Source organism: Elephantulus edwardii, unplaced genomic scaffold (assembly GCF_000299155.1).
Source record: "Elephantulus edwardii isolate Elephantulus edwardi_28Jun2011 unplaced genomic scaffold, EleEdw1.0 scaffold00059, whole genome shotgun sequence".
NCBI classification, from domain to species: domain Eukaryota; kingdom Metazoa; phylum Chordata; class Mammalia; order Macroscelidea; family Macroscelididae; genus Elephantulus; species Elephantulus edwardii.
This window is the reverse complement of record NW_006399809.1, coordinates 6,931,054-6,943,854: the sequence shown is the minus strand read 5'-3', so window position 1 is coordinate 6,943,854 and position 12,801 is coordinate 6,931,054. Positions and strand designations below refer to the sequence as shown.

At 40.7% G+C, this 12,801-nt stretch overlaps 1 gene segment (V, D, J or C); it reads right to left on the bottom strand.

Annotated features, from left to right (window-relative positions):
* The window catches only part of LOC102867834, a 286,296-nt gene that overhangs the window by 188,896 nt on the left and 84,599 nt on the right, over positions 1-12,801 (bottom strand). The window contains 2 exon segments of the C gene segment in view: positions 565-775; positions 2,160-2,190. Coding sequence covers positions 565-775; positions 2,160-2,190 — 242 coding nt within the window.

Sequence of the window (12,801 nt, the reverse complement as noted above, 5' to 3'; positions counted from 1 at the left end):
GACAGCACAGGAGAGGAAGGCCCTCTATGAGGTGGATTGATTCAGTGACTGGGATAATTGGGATGGGAGTGTCAGAGACGGTGCGATTGGCACAGGACAGAGCAGAGTTTAAGGCCGTTGTACATAGGGTCGTTATGAGTCGCAAGCGACTCGACGTCACATAACACCAACAACAACATTTTATTGTTCTCTAAAATGTCTCATGTATCAACATGTTAACCCCAGGTGACTTTCTTTGTCTTTGGATGCAGATTAAATGGGGTTCCACCAGCTCTTTAAGTACTGAAATAGTTATGCTGTGAGTCAGATTATTTGACTACTGTCTGATTTTCTCATCTTGGTCAGTAGGAAGACCCTATGGAGATGAGGTGAATGCAGCTTTTTGGAGGGATGACAGGGTGAAAGTTAGGTGTTGAGTTCAGGGTTTTCTTATTGTTCAGAGTACAGTGGTGTAAGAAGCAGGAAGTGAGGAGAGACAATGCTGGTTTTTCTTCTGTACCAGGGCTGTTGGCAGCCACAAGCAAAAAAAAATTTGAAGTGCAGGATAAAGGAAGTCTATACCACCGTGCATAATCCAGGTGGCACAGTAATAGATGCCAGAATCACTCTCTTCTAGACTTCTGACTACAAATTTGCAGCTCCTCTTTGAACCTTCATAAGCATGGTATTTCGCTGGACTGATTCCTGGGTCCAACTCTACTTTGAAGGTGGAAAACTCATAGTAGAGTAGGCGTTTTGGGTTTTCTTCCTCTTGGTGTTGGTACCAGTGGATGTAGTTTATGCTCTGATCAAGAACTTCACAACTGATTACAACAGATGTCCCAATCTGCTTCGTGACTGACATCATTCTCATTTTCAATTTGGAGTCTTTCAGATGTGCTGCATTGGGAACAACAACAGCAAAGTATAATGAGAAATAACTACTTAATATGGACTCCCATTGAAACAAACAAACAAAAATCCCCACAGCATCTGTGAAATGCACTTACCAGGAGCCAACAAAGCGAGGAACATGGCTAGAAACCACAGCATGACTTCTTCTCTTACACCTTAGAAGAAATGAAAACCAGGTGATAAATTGAAAATAATATCCTTGGAAAACTCAAGCCAAATTCTGAGAGGTGAAGGCAATGAGTTAGACTGGTTTTCTTAACATTGTCACAGATTAGAAGTAACCAAAGATCTGCTAAGACAGATCTGCTAAGGCTATAAGTCTGTCTACACAAATGCAGTAGGGTGGTGGAAGTGAGCTGATGGGAGCAGAACTGGGGAGAAGAAGCCCAGGTCTCTCAGATTCACCTCATTAATTTATCACGTGCTCACCAGTAGCCTCCCTAAAATGATTTCTCTAAAAATGGTACACATTGTGTGGGAGTGCTCTCTTCTCTTCAATACTTCTATAATTTTTCAATTCACAAAGCTCCGCATCATTTCATGCTTTGGTTAGGAAGGTGGGACTTCAGTGTACTCTCTCTACACAGCACTTCCTGACACTCTAACTTCTTCACTCAGGGCTGAGAAGTGGGGGGAAAGTAATAAAATGTCTTATTTTCAAATAGAAAGAGCTCTGGTGGCAGAGTCTTTAGGGAGTTGTGCTGTCAACCCCAAAGAATGAGCGTCTCCAGCAGTTCAAGTCTCCCAGCCACTCGGTGGGAGAAGGATGAGCGGTGCCCTCCCGTGGGACTTGTAGCCTCAGAAATTCAAAGGTGCACTATTGCTGAGTCAGCTCCAACCCAGTAGCAATGAGTTTTGTTGAATCGTACAAAACAGTACATTCCTCTCTGGATTTATTAATCACTTTAAGCCTGTCTACTGTTTGAAAAGCAGTATTGGAAGCAGGAATGGCATCCATTTCCTAAACAACATGCCTCCAGAAACTCGATGAACTTTGAAATATGTTGATAGTTGTAGAGGGGCTTCAGGCCTTTTGTCCATAGGGCCACTGTGAATCGTGCTTGACTCGAAGGCAATCATCAGCAACAACAACTGTTTGAAAGTGCCTCCTCCCACTCAGGGCGAATTCAGTTCCAGGTTTGATACTTGTCTAAGGCCTACACTTTCCATTAGGCCAACCAGTCTAATCTTTTCTATGATTTACAACTTTGTTCCACTTTGGTTTCTCTCCCACTCTCTCCAGGACCTTCTAGTATCATCTTGATCAAAGCAGACTGTAGAGGTAGCCGCCCATGTCTAGTTTATCTGATAGTAGTTCATCTGATAGCAAGGTCTTGGAGTCTTTAAACTATTTCCTTGAGTCTTTGACATCTTCAATTCTTCTTTGCTCTGAATCAATAGTTGCATCCTAGTGGAGAGACTGCCAAGACCTCAATTAACATTTGAAGAAGTAGAGTGCCATCTCTTTGGATTATGCTAATTGACCTTAGGAGAGGTCTGATGGCCTAGTGGTACAGAAGCTGTGTGACAACCTAAAGGCAGGTGGCTTGAATCCACCAGGTACTCACTTGGGAGAAAAATGGGCAATCTCCTTTCGTGCAATTTACAGCCTCTGAAAAACCCCTGGCAAGCCAGCTATGAATCATGTCTGACTTAATGGCAACTAATTAACCTAGATATGTCCTGAAAGTATGAATACATTTGTATCACCTACAAATACTTACAGATTGGGGGGGGGGAACCCAACAAAAACCCAAACACCAAGCCTTTGGCATTGTGTGATAACTGACTCATAGCTAACTCTCCAATGACACTGCAGAGGTTGTAAACAGCATTGTGGAGGTTGCCCATCTTTCTTCTGCATGGCCTCTGTTTGTTGGCAAACTGTCAGTGATACATCATAGACCACTAGAGCTCGCTACCCACCAATCCATAGGAAGAACGTCCTCTGCCAAATGTCCATACAGTTGTGGCAATATTCACATTCATCTTTTCATATCTGTTCAGATGCAGGTCTACTTATGTATCAATTGCTAATTATTTGTTGTTAGGAATGTTGCAGGATTGAGCGTCTCATAATATTTACTTTTGTTGTTTTTAATCTGTGCACCTCAGAGTGTCCTCCTTTGTGACAGTCCTGCTGCGTTGTCTGTACTACTTTGAAAAGACAGCACTTTGATCAGATTGCCTAACGCCTAGCACCTCCTCCTGGCTTTTGATATTATGTCATACTCATTACCATTTTAGGCAAGAGAAACCTTTTAGGAGCGATGTCTTCATCTTCAAATGAAAGGAGTGGATCTTTTTTATTTTTTGTCTTTTCTTTTTTTAACAAGTTGTGATTCTGAATAAAATCTATACTCTAGATTGAAATAACAAATAAGGAAATGAAAATTTCTTATTCTGAGCAGGTTCCTTGGTGACAACATATGGTCTTCTAAGTGTCCTCTGAGTGAATGGTAGCCAATGATGTTGCAGCTCTGCCTGACCAGGACGTGGAATCCAAGAGTACAGTAAATTTATTTTATATCTGTAAAGGCAGTGCTCACAGATAAGAAAGTTGAGATTTTCAGTAGTAAATAGACACACACAACACACAGAAAAACAATATTCAAACACATACACAAAGACACACACGCATAACGATATAGAAGCACAGAGAGACACAGACACACACCTCCATATAGATAGCCATATACATGCATAAGCAGGCCTTGTACGTGACTTTGCTATATAACAATAGGCTGACTTAGGTTTGGACTTAGAGGTTCTGTCCCTGGCAAAAAGTATAGAAGTAAATGTAAATATTGCATACTGAGGAGGATCTGAAGCATCTTTCTGCAGAAAGGTAGAAATTCAAGAACTGGAGTCTTCAATATGGATTGAAGCTCAACATTAAGAAAATTAAAATTCTCACCACTGGGCCTATTGGAAGCCCCATGATAGATGGGGAAGAGATTGAGATTGCCAGAAATTTCAGCTTGCTTGTTTCCACAATCAACACTGCTGAAAAGAGCAGCACGAAATCAAAAGACAGTTTTCCTTAGGAAAGTCTGCTGTCAGAGACCTCTCCAAAGTGTCGAAGTGCGAAGATATCAGTCGAGAGACTAAGGTGTGCCTTATTCAGGTTATGATCTTTGCAATTACTTGTTATGCATCAGAGCCCTGGACAATGACTGGAGAAGAATTGATGCCTTTGAGTTGTGGTGCAGGAGAAGAATATTGAACATGCCGTGGACTGCCAAAAGAACAGACAAGCCGATTCTGGAGAGGGTGAAACCAATTTGCTCTCTCAAGGCAAGGATTTTGAAGATCTGTCTCACATACTTTGGGGGGTGGGGGTTGCCAGGAGAGCTAAATCCTGGCAGAAAAACATCATACTAGGAAGGGTAGAGGGACAATACAGGAGAGGAAGGCTCTGATGAGATGGATTGACACAGTGACTGGGGTAATATGAGCAGATGTGTCAGAGATGGTGAAATTGGAACAGAATAGAAAAGAGTTCAGAGCTATTGTGCATAAGGTAGCTATGAATAGCAGGAGACTCAATGGCACATAACAACAACAGTAACATACAACCTGAAACTCTTTCCTGAGGATTTTTAGAATGTACCATCCATCTGTTGGTATCATCTCACTATGCTTAAGTTTAGCTATTTAACATATAAATTGGTTTTGTCTCCTGGGCTCATTAAAAATCACAGCAATCATCCATGGCATAAGTAGGGGGTGCTGATCTCTGAGGGACATGGCAACTACTTGTCACTTGGAAAATGTTTTTGGTCTAAATTGCAAATTCTTATATCTTCCACTTTTCTTGTGTCACTTGAGCAACTTGAATTTTTCTAGTGATGCCTGAATCCAGTGTTCCTAAATGCAATTGCATCTTCACTCTTGTTTTGTTTTTCTAATGTTAGAGACAAAATGTTACTTGAGGCGATGCCCCATTGCCAGATCAATACTCAGTAGTCATATTGACTAGATGTCAGATATCAGCTAAATGACACTGGTTTTCCTCCACAGGTCACTGAGGAAAATGAACTAGTTCTGCTTTGATTGAAACCAGTCTGAGATTGGCAATTGATAGTTGTTTCTAAAAGGACCCCTAATGTCTCAGAGGTTAAAGTGTTCTGCTGCTAAACAGATGACCCTCACCAGGATAGATTGGACACATTGGCTGTAGCAAAGGGGTCGGGTGTATTAGAGACCGTGAAGATGTCACAGTATAGAGCAAGGCTCAGATCTATTGTTCATAGAGTCTCTATGAGTTGTAGATGACTCAATGATGATGATGTCTAACAACAAGAAGAAGGTGCTATTGGGAAGGTTGGAAGTTTGAATTAACCAGCTGCTCTGTAGAAGAAGGATGTGGCATTCTGCCCCTATGAAGATTACAGCCTTAGAACCTCTTTGAGACAGTCTACCTTGTGTTATATATAGGGTCTGTATTGACTCAATGGAATTTAATTCTGTTTTCTTTGTTATTGTTACATGCTGTTGAGTTGGAGACAGCTCATATTTGACATTTCAACTGGTTTTGACGGGCTGTAAGTTTCATGAGAAATTCTGATTGATTTAAATTACCAAACTGCAGGTAAATGAATAAAGGCCATTTTTTTCTACTAGTTTATTTACAAAATTTTAATACATTGTTTCCAAGAACAAATTCTTTCCATTTCCTTCATACAACCCCATGATTAATTTCCCCCTCCCCCTGCACATCTTCATCCCTCTGCTTCCAACCTCTCCCATCCTTCTTGGATCCTTATACTCATTCTACAATAATGGCTTTATAAAATATTTATATTTATCCTTGTGGGATTCAGTTAGTGCCCTCAGCATAATGCTCTCCAGTCCCTCCCAAGTAAGGTAATAATTCCCAAAATCGTTGCTCCTGCGTGCTGCATAGTATTCCATTGTGTGAATGCACCATCATTTCTCAATCCATTTGTTTGTGGTTGGACATTTGAGCTGTTTCCATGTTCTTGCGATAGTGAATATCTCGTACACACACACGCACACATACACGTTGTTGTTGTTGTTGTTGTTGTTAGGTGCCATTGAGTTATTGACAACTCATAGTGACCCTATGAACGAAAGGCCTGAGTGCTGTTCATAGAGTTTCCGGAGGCTAGCCATTTCAGAAGGGTATGCTACTCCTGCTTCCAGACTTGTCTTAATTGGGAAGCTCCAGCAAACACTATTCACCATAGGTAGCCATTATCACATTTGGTACATCATACATACAATAAAAAGCGAATTTTATAATCACATGGCCTTGTTGTTTTTAGGTGCTGTTGAGTTGGTGGCCTAGGTCATAGAATTTCATAATTAGTTTGCCTAGCCTGGCATTATCATTTACTGATTTTGTGACCTTGTATCATTGTGCTTGAGCTTTATCGCCTATAGAAAATGTAGCAACTATCCCATTGAACCATGAGTATGAAATTAATAAATATTTTTTAAAACTTAGAAGACCTAGAAAATAATAAACACTTAACAAATGTTATGTTTATTATCACCAGCAGTCAGGAAATAAAAAAATTAATTGCTTGGGGAAATCTGCTGTCAGGGACCTCTCTTGCGTACTGAAGAGCAATGATGTCAGTCTGGAGACTAAGGTGCACTTGTTCCGGAACATGGTCTTTGCAATAACTTGCTAGGCTTCTGAGATCTGGATAGTAAGGATGATAAAAGAAGGATCAATGCCTTTGGGTTGTGGTACTTGAGAAGAGTGTTGAACATACTGTAGGCTGCCAGGAGAACAAACATGTCTGTCCTAGAGAGGGTAAAATCATGCTGCTCCCTGAAAGTAAGGATTTAAAAGCATGTCTCATATATTTTGGGCATAGGGATAGGAGGGACCAGTCCTTGGAGAAAGGCATCATGCTTGGAAGGGTGGAGGGACAGTGTAGAAGAGAAAGACCCAGGAAGAGATGAATTGACTCAGTGACTGGAGAAATGTGATTAGGTCTGTCTGAGATGATAAGATTGGCTCAGGATACAGAAGAGTTCAAAGCTAAGGAACATAGGTTCATCATGAGACACAGGCAACTCGATATCACATAACATCAACAATAATATTCATTACTACTATTATTTTCTTGTGGATTAAATTAATTTCTTCTGTTACTCAAGATATTTCCATTTTGTGCATTTTTTAGCCATTACAAATACCTTTGGCAAGTTTGTCATATGTCTACTAATTTTATTTAAATAAACGTCTACTAATACTGTTTAAATAACATATTTCCCATAAAATAGATATTTTAAAATCTTTAGTATTTTTTTCAAGTCATATGATTTAGATACTTGAAAGTCTTTCATAATAAAAAAAATGACAAAACACATTCCCTCTTCAATATCTAAAAAACACTCCACATTTTCTTTTTATATAAAATTTTAGATTTCATTCTGCACTGTTCCTGGTATGGGAGTTTCTGGGTTTCCCTGTACTAGTGAGTAAGTCTCTAGTTCATTTACACAGTGCACTTGTACAGGAAAGACTGAGTGGACTCAGAATACCAGTGAGAGTGAGAGAGTTTGTCAGTTGTGGGAAATGAAAGGTGAACACATTCACTTGGAATATTATGAGTGAAATAACTGAGAGTAAGAATTAATTTGTGGGAAAGTTTTTGTTGAGGAGGGTAGATTTGATCTGTGTTTTGAAGGTGAAGAGAGCACTTAAGGTGGATAACAAGGGCTGCAATGTGGTAAGCAAAGATCTAGAAGGATGGTGGGAAGTGAAGACAGGAATATGAGGAGACTAACCTGACAACAGTATAAAAGAAATATCGGTGGAGTCTTGGATGGCTTTGAAAACCAAATGGAGGCATTAGGATCCAGTAGTACATAATCATTGGAATGATAACCTTTGAGTTTATTACAATTCATAATGATCCTGCGTATGTGAGAAAGAATGGCTTCTTAAAATATCTAAGGCTGCGAGCCTTCAGAAACAGATTCTGAAGCTCATTTTCTGAGGCACTTCTGGTGGATTATCACCAGTCTTTTAGTGAGTACTCAAAGGCTTGTTTGTAACACCTAGGGAGTCTTATCACAGACAACTAACTCACTGCCATCACATCTAAGCTAACTCATAAGGTTGAGGCTGTAAATCACACATAAGGGAATTCTCCCAAAGTCTCCCATGGAGTCACTGGTGGATTTGCAGCACAGCTCCTCAGGGACTAGGCCACCAGTGCTCATCAGGTCATACAAGAGAAATTCACAACTGGGGTGTGTGTGTGTGTGTGTGTGTGTGTGTGTATAAAAGAGAGAAGAGAGTAACACTGTGTTGACATTAGTGTTCAGTATGCCAAAAAAAAAAAAAAAGATTTGAGATGTAGAAACAAATAGAAAGAAAGAAAAATGGATAAGTAGGAAAATAATCTTCCTAAGGAAAGATGAGGGAGGCTGGCAGTCTAGCGGCAAGATGCTGCGCTGTAATCCCAAAGGCACACAATTTCAATCCACCAGCTACTCCATTAGCCAGGGGAGGGCGATATCCTTCCATGCAATATACTGCCTCTGGAAATCCTCTGGCGAATCAGCTATGGGTCAGTTCTGGCTTGATGGCACACAACAACAAATAATAATGAGAACCAACACTATGAAAGATAATAAAGATTCAAGTGTAAGATCAGAAATATTTTGAGGGATGAGTCAATGGATTTAGTTCAACTATTCTTAGACATTTTATTGCAATACCCCCACTATAACTGCATGAAGTTTGATTCTTCATTGTGACTTTTTTCCTTGAATCTTTTTATCCTTTCTCATCCTGCCTTCTGAGCTTTACCCCTGTAAAGCCTTTTGATCTTGTGTGGTTTATCTGAGAAGTGAGTACCTCCTTCTCGTTATTGTCCATCTGATGGGCCTATTGTCTGGCTGACACATGGAGTGAGTCTGGTTCAGGGACAAAGAGTGACAGAGTCCATATGACCCTATTCAAACCAGTAAACCTGCCCATTTTTTGTATCCTGTTTTACATATTTTCTGCATCCTAAAGGCTCTTCTATTGTGTTGTTGTTGTTGTTGTTTTTTACCATAGATTCGGAACTGACCCATAGACATCCTTCAGTGGGCTTCCAGAGGCAGTTATTCTCATGGGAGGAGACTGCCCATTCTCCTCCTACAGAGTAGCTGGTGGATTCGAACAGCACCTTTGGGATTGTAGCAGTTTCTTGTTTAGGCCACAAGAGTTCCCTCTACTGTAATAGAAAATAATATTTTATTTAGGGTGTAGGTTTACACAGGATGTTAAGTTCCCATTTGACAATATTCACACAATTTCTTCAATATCATTAGTGATATTTATCACAATGGATCAACATACTCTTTGTGTTGTAGTTATTCCCTTTTGTGTTGTCTAGCTTTCCTGCCTCCTTAACTTTGCTTTTGAATAACTATTAGTCATTTTGACTTACACTGGTGGTATTAAAAACACTTGCCTTATGGGTGATCTCTTTTATTTTGTGGGTGACTACTATTGTTGTTGTTGTTGTTATGTGCCGTCGAGTCACCTGCAATTCATAGCGACCCTATGTACAACAGCCCTAAACTCCGCTCTGTCCTGTGCCAATCGCACTGTCTCTGACACTCCCAGCCCAATTATCCCAGTCACTGAATCAATCCACCTCATAGAGGGCCTTCCTCTCCTGCACCGTCCCTCCACCCTCCCAAGCATGATGTCCACCGGTCTCTCCTCACTACACGTCCAAAGTAAGTTAGACGGAGCCTCAGAATCCTTGCCTCCAAGGAGCCACCCGGTTTAACCCTCTCCAGGACAAATCTGTTTTCCTAGCAGTCCATGGTATTCTCAGTACTCTTCTCCAGCATCACAGCTCAAAGGCATCAATTCTCCTTCTATCCTATTGTCCAACTCTCTGATGCATAACAGGTGATTGCGAAGACCATGGCCTGTATCAGACGCACCTTAGTCTCCAGAGAGACACCACTGCTTTTCAGCACTTTGGAGAGGTCCCTAACAGCAGACTTTCCCATGGCAATGCACCTTTCTAGGGTGAGAGTCTCAAAGAATCCTCTGTTCTCTAATGTTTCTCATTCTCTCACTGCCTTTTTATATTAGGGAGAGAGAGAGAGAGAGAGAGAATGCTCGGCTCCTTATTTTTCCTTGTAGAACCAATAATTGTATCCTCTGAAAAAATGATGAATAAGTGGTAACTGGTACTATCTATTTCTTCTAGCACCAGAGTAGGTGAGGTTATGTCTTTTCAGACTTCATTCCATGAACCTTTGGTTACTTTCTTCCTGTTCTGCTTCTAAAGAGTGAAGACTTGTAACTGTAACTTAGAAAGAAGGCCCTCTGAGCACAAGGACAATGTCTAATTCATCATGGCTCCTGAGCATAGTACCTGACAAGTAGGAGCTTGAGTAAATGAACATATAACCTTGTAAATAATAATAAAATACCACAACAGAAGTCTTTTTTTGACAGCTAAAATGCAACGTGAAGGGTAGATAGATAGACTATTGCTCTCCTTCTCACCCCTAGAATCCACCAAGGAAAGAAGTAAATGTAGTAAAAGAGAAACAATCAAAGAGGCAGGAAAATGAGTATCTTGGAATCTCCGGGAGAGTTTGGTAGCGTTATCATACACAAGAAATAATTCAGTGTTCTCTATTAAGGTTTTAGAGAGCAGGTATAACAACATAAACACACAGAGTTCAAGGATACTTGCTGATAGTAGAGGATAGACCCTAATCAGTCATGTGGCAATGTTCTTGGATTGGACTGGGTTTTGGTGGCACTGGAAAGCATCAAGAAGGGTGTCTGGAAAGCTAACTTCATGTTCCCTGCCCCCGTGCTGGACAGTGGAGAGAGAGAGGGAATAAAAAACACAAGGCTGACCCAACATGCAGATATACAAAGCCGAATGCTAGATTAATATCACAGGGATTGGTAATTAATGCTATGTTAAGACATCAAGATAAAATCTTAATAGTCTTTGAAGGAGCTTCAAAGAATCCAGCTTTTCTTTTAGTTTGTAGGAATCTAGAATGGGCAAGGAATTGTATTGTCAAACCAAATGCGTGTGGCTCAAATCCAACAGCTTCTCCAAGGAAAAAAAAATCTACCAGCTTCTCTGAGAAAGACCCTCAACCATATGAATTTGCACAGTAACTGCTGCAATGGACTTAAATGTGTCAGAAAGTGTGAGGATGGCAAAGGATTAGACAGGGTTCAGATCTGTTGTTCAGAGACTAGAGATGAGTCGTACTTGATTCAGCTACACCTAAAAACAACAATTAACATCAAATGAATTGATGGATAAACAGTTCAGTGAACTAACCCAGCTATACAGGTTGTTGTATTAGTTGCTGTCATGATGGTCCTAATTCTTGTAACCATACACAACAGGATGAAATGTCACGTGGTCCTGCACCATCCATTGTTGCAGCTATTATGTAATTTGAGGGACTACTTTACTGTTCTCCAAGATGTCTCTGTCAACATGTTAACCCCAAGTGAACTTCTCAGTCCTAGGAAAGATACCAAATGGGGCTCCCCCAGCCTCTCAAATACTGAAATAACTATGCTGTCAGCCAGATTGTTTGACTACAATCTGGTTTTCTCATTCTGGTCTTTAGGAAGATCTTGTGGAGGGGGGATGAATGCAGCTTCTTGGAGGGATGGTAGATGGAAGTTAGCCATTGAGCTGAGTGTTTTCTTATTGTTCAGAGTACAGTGGTGTAAGAGGAAGGAAGGAAGGCGACAAAGCTGTTTTTTCTTCTATACCAGCGCTGTTGGTAACCACAGCAAAACTTTGAAGTGCAGGATAAAGGAGGTCTAAACCACTGTGCATAATCCAGGTGGCACAGTAATAGACACCAGAATCACTTTGTTTCAGACTTCTGAGTACAAAGAAGATCCTTCTTGAATGTTTATAAGCATAGTATTTCCCTGAACTGACTTCTGGGTCCAACACCACCTTGGAAGTGGATAACTCATAGTAGAGGAGGTGGTGTGGGGCTTTCCCCTCTTGGTGTTGGTACCAGTGGATATAGTCTATGTTCTGATCTTCGATATCACAAATGATTGTAGTGGATGTCCCAATCTGACTGGTGACTGACATTCTTTTCATTTCCAATTTGGAATCTTTCAGATGTGCTACATTGGGAACAAGAGCAAAGTATAAGAGGAAGAGGTGATAGTAACGACTTAATATGGCCTCTCATTGAAACAAACCAACCAAAATCCCTTCAGCAGCTGTGAAATGTACTTACCAGGATTCAGGAAAGTGATGAACAGGGCTAGAAACCACAGCATGCTTTCCTCTTTTGGACCTTAGGAAAAAAGAAATCGAGACTGTAGGATGAGAAGACTATCCTTGGAAAATTTAAGGCAAACTCACATTCTTAGAACTGTGAACAAGTTGCAATTAGTTTTCCTAACATGGTCACACATTAGAAGTAACTGAAGATCTACCTTAGAAGGCTATCAATCTGTCTGCACAGATGGAGCAGGGTGCTGGGGGTGAAGTGAAGGGAGCAGAACTGAAGAAGACCTCAGGCCTCTCAGATCCACCTCATTTATTTAACACGTGCTCACCTGTGGCACACCAGAAGGGGTCTATCTCTAAAAGGCGTGAACATTTGCATGGGAGTGCTCTCTTCTGTCCAATCTCCCTAACACTTTTCAATTCACAAAGCCCCACATCTTCTCATGCTCTGGCTAGGAACGTGGGACTTCAGTGCATTCACCCTGCATAGAACTTCCTGAAACTATCTTCTTAATCTAGGGTTGAGATGTGGGGAGAAATGTAATAAAGAGAACTATGATTCAAAAGCTAATGCCTTTTTTTTTATTTAGGTTGTTTATTTTTCATTTCAGTGAACATCTACAGAGATTTTGGGATTCCATTCATTCATTGTTGCACCCTT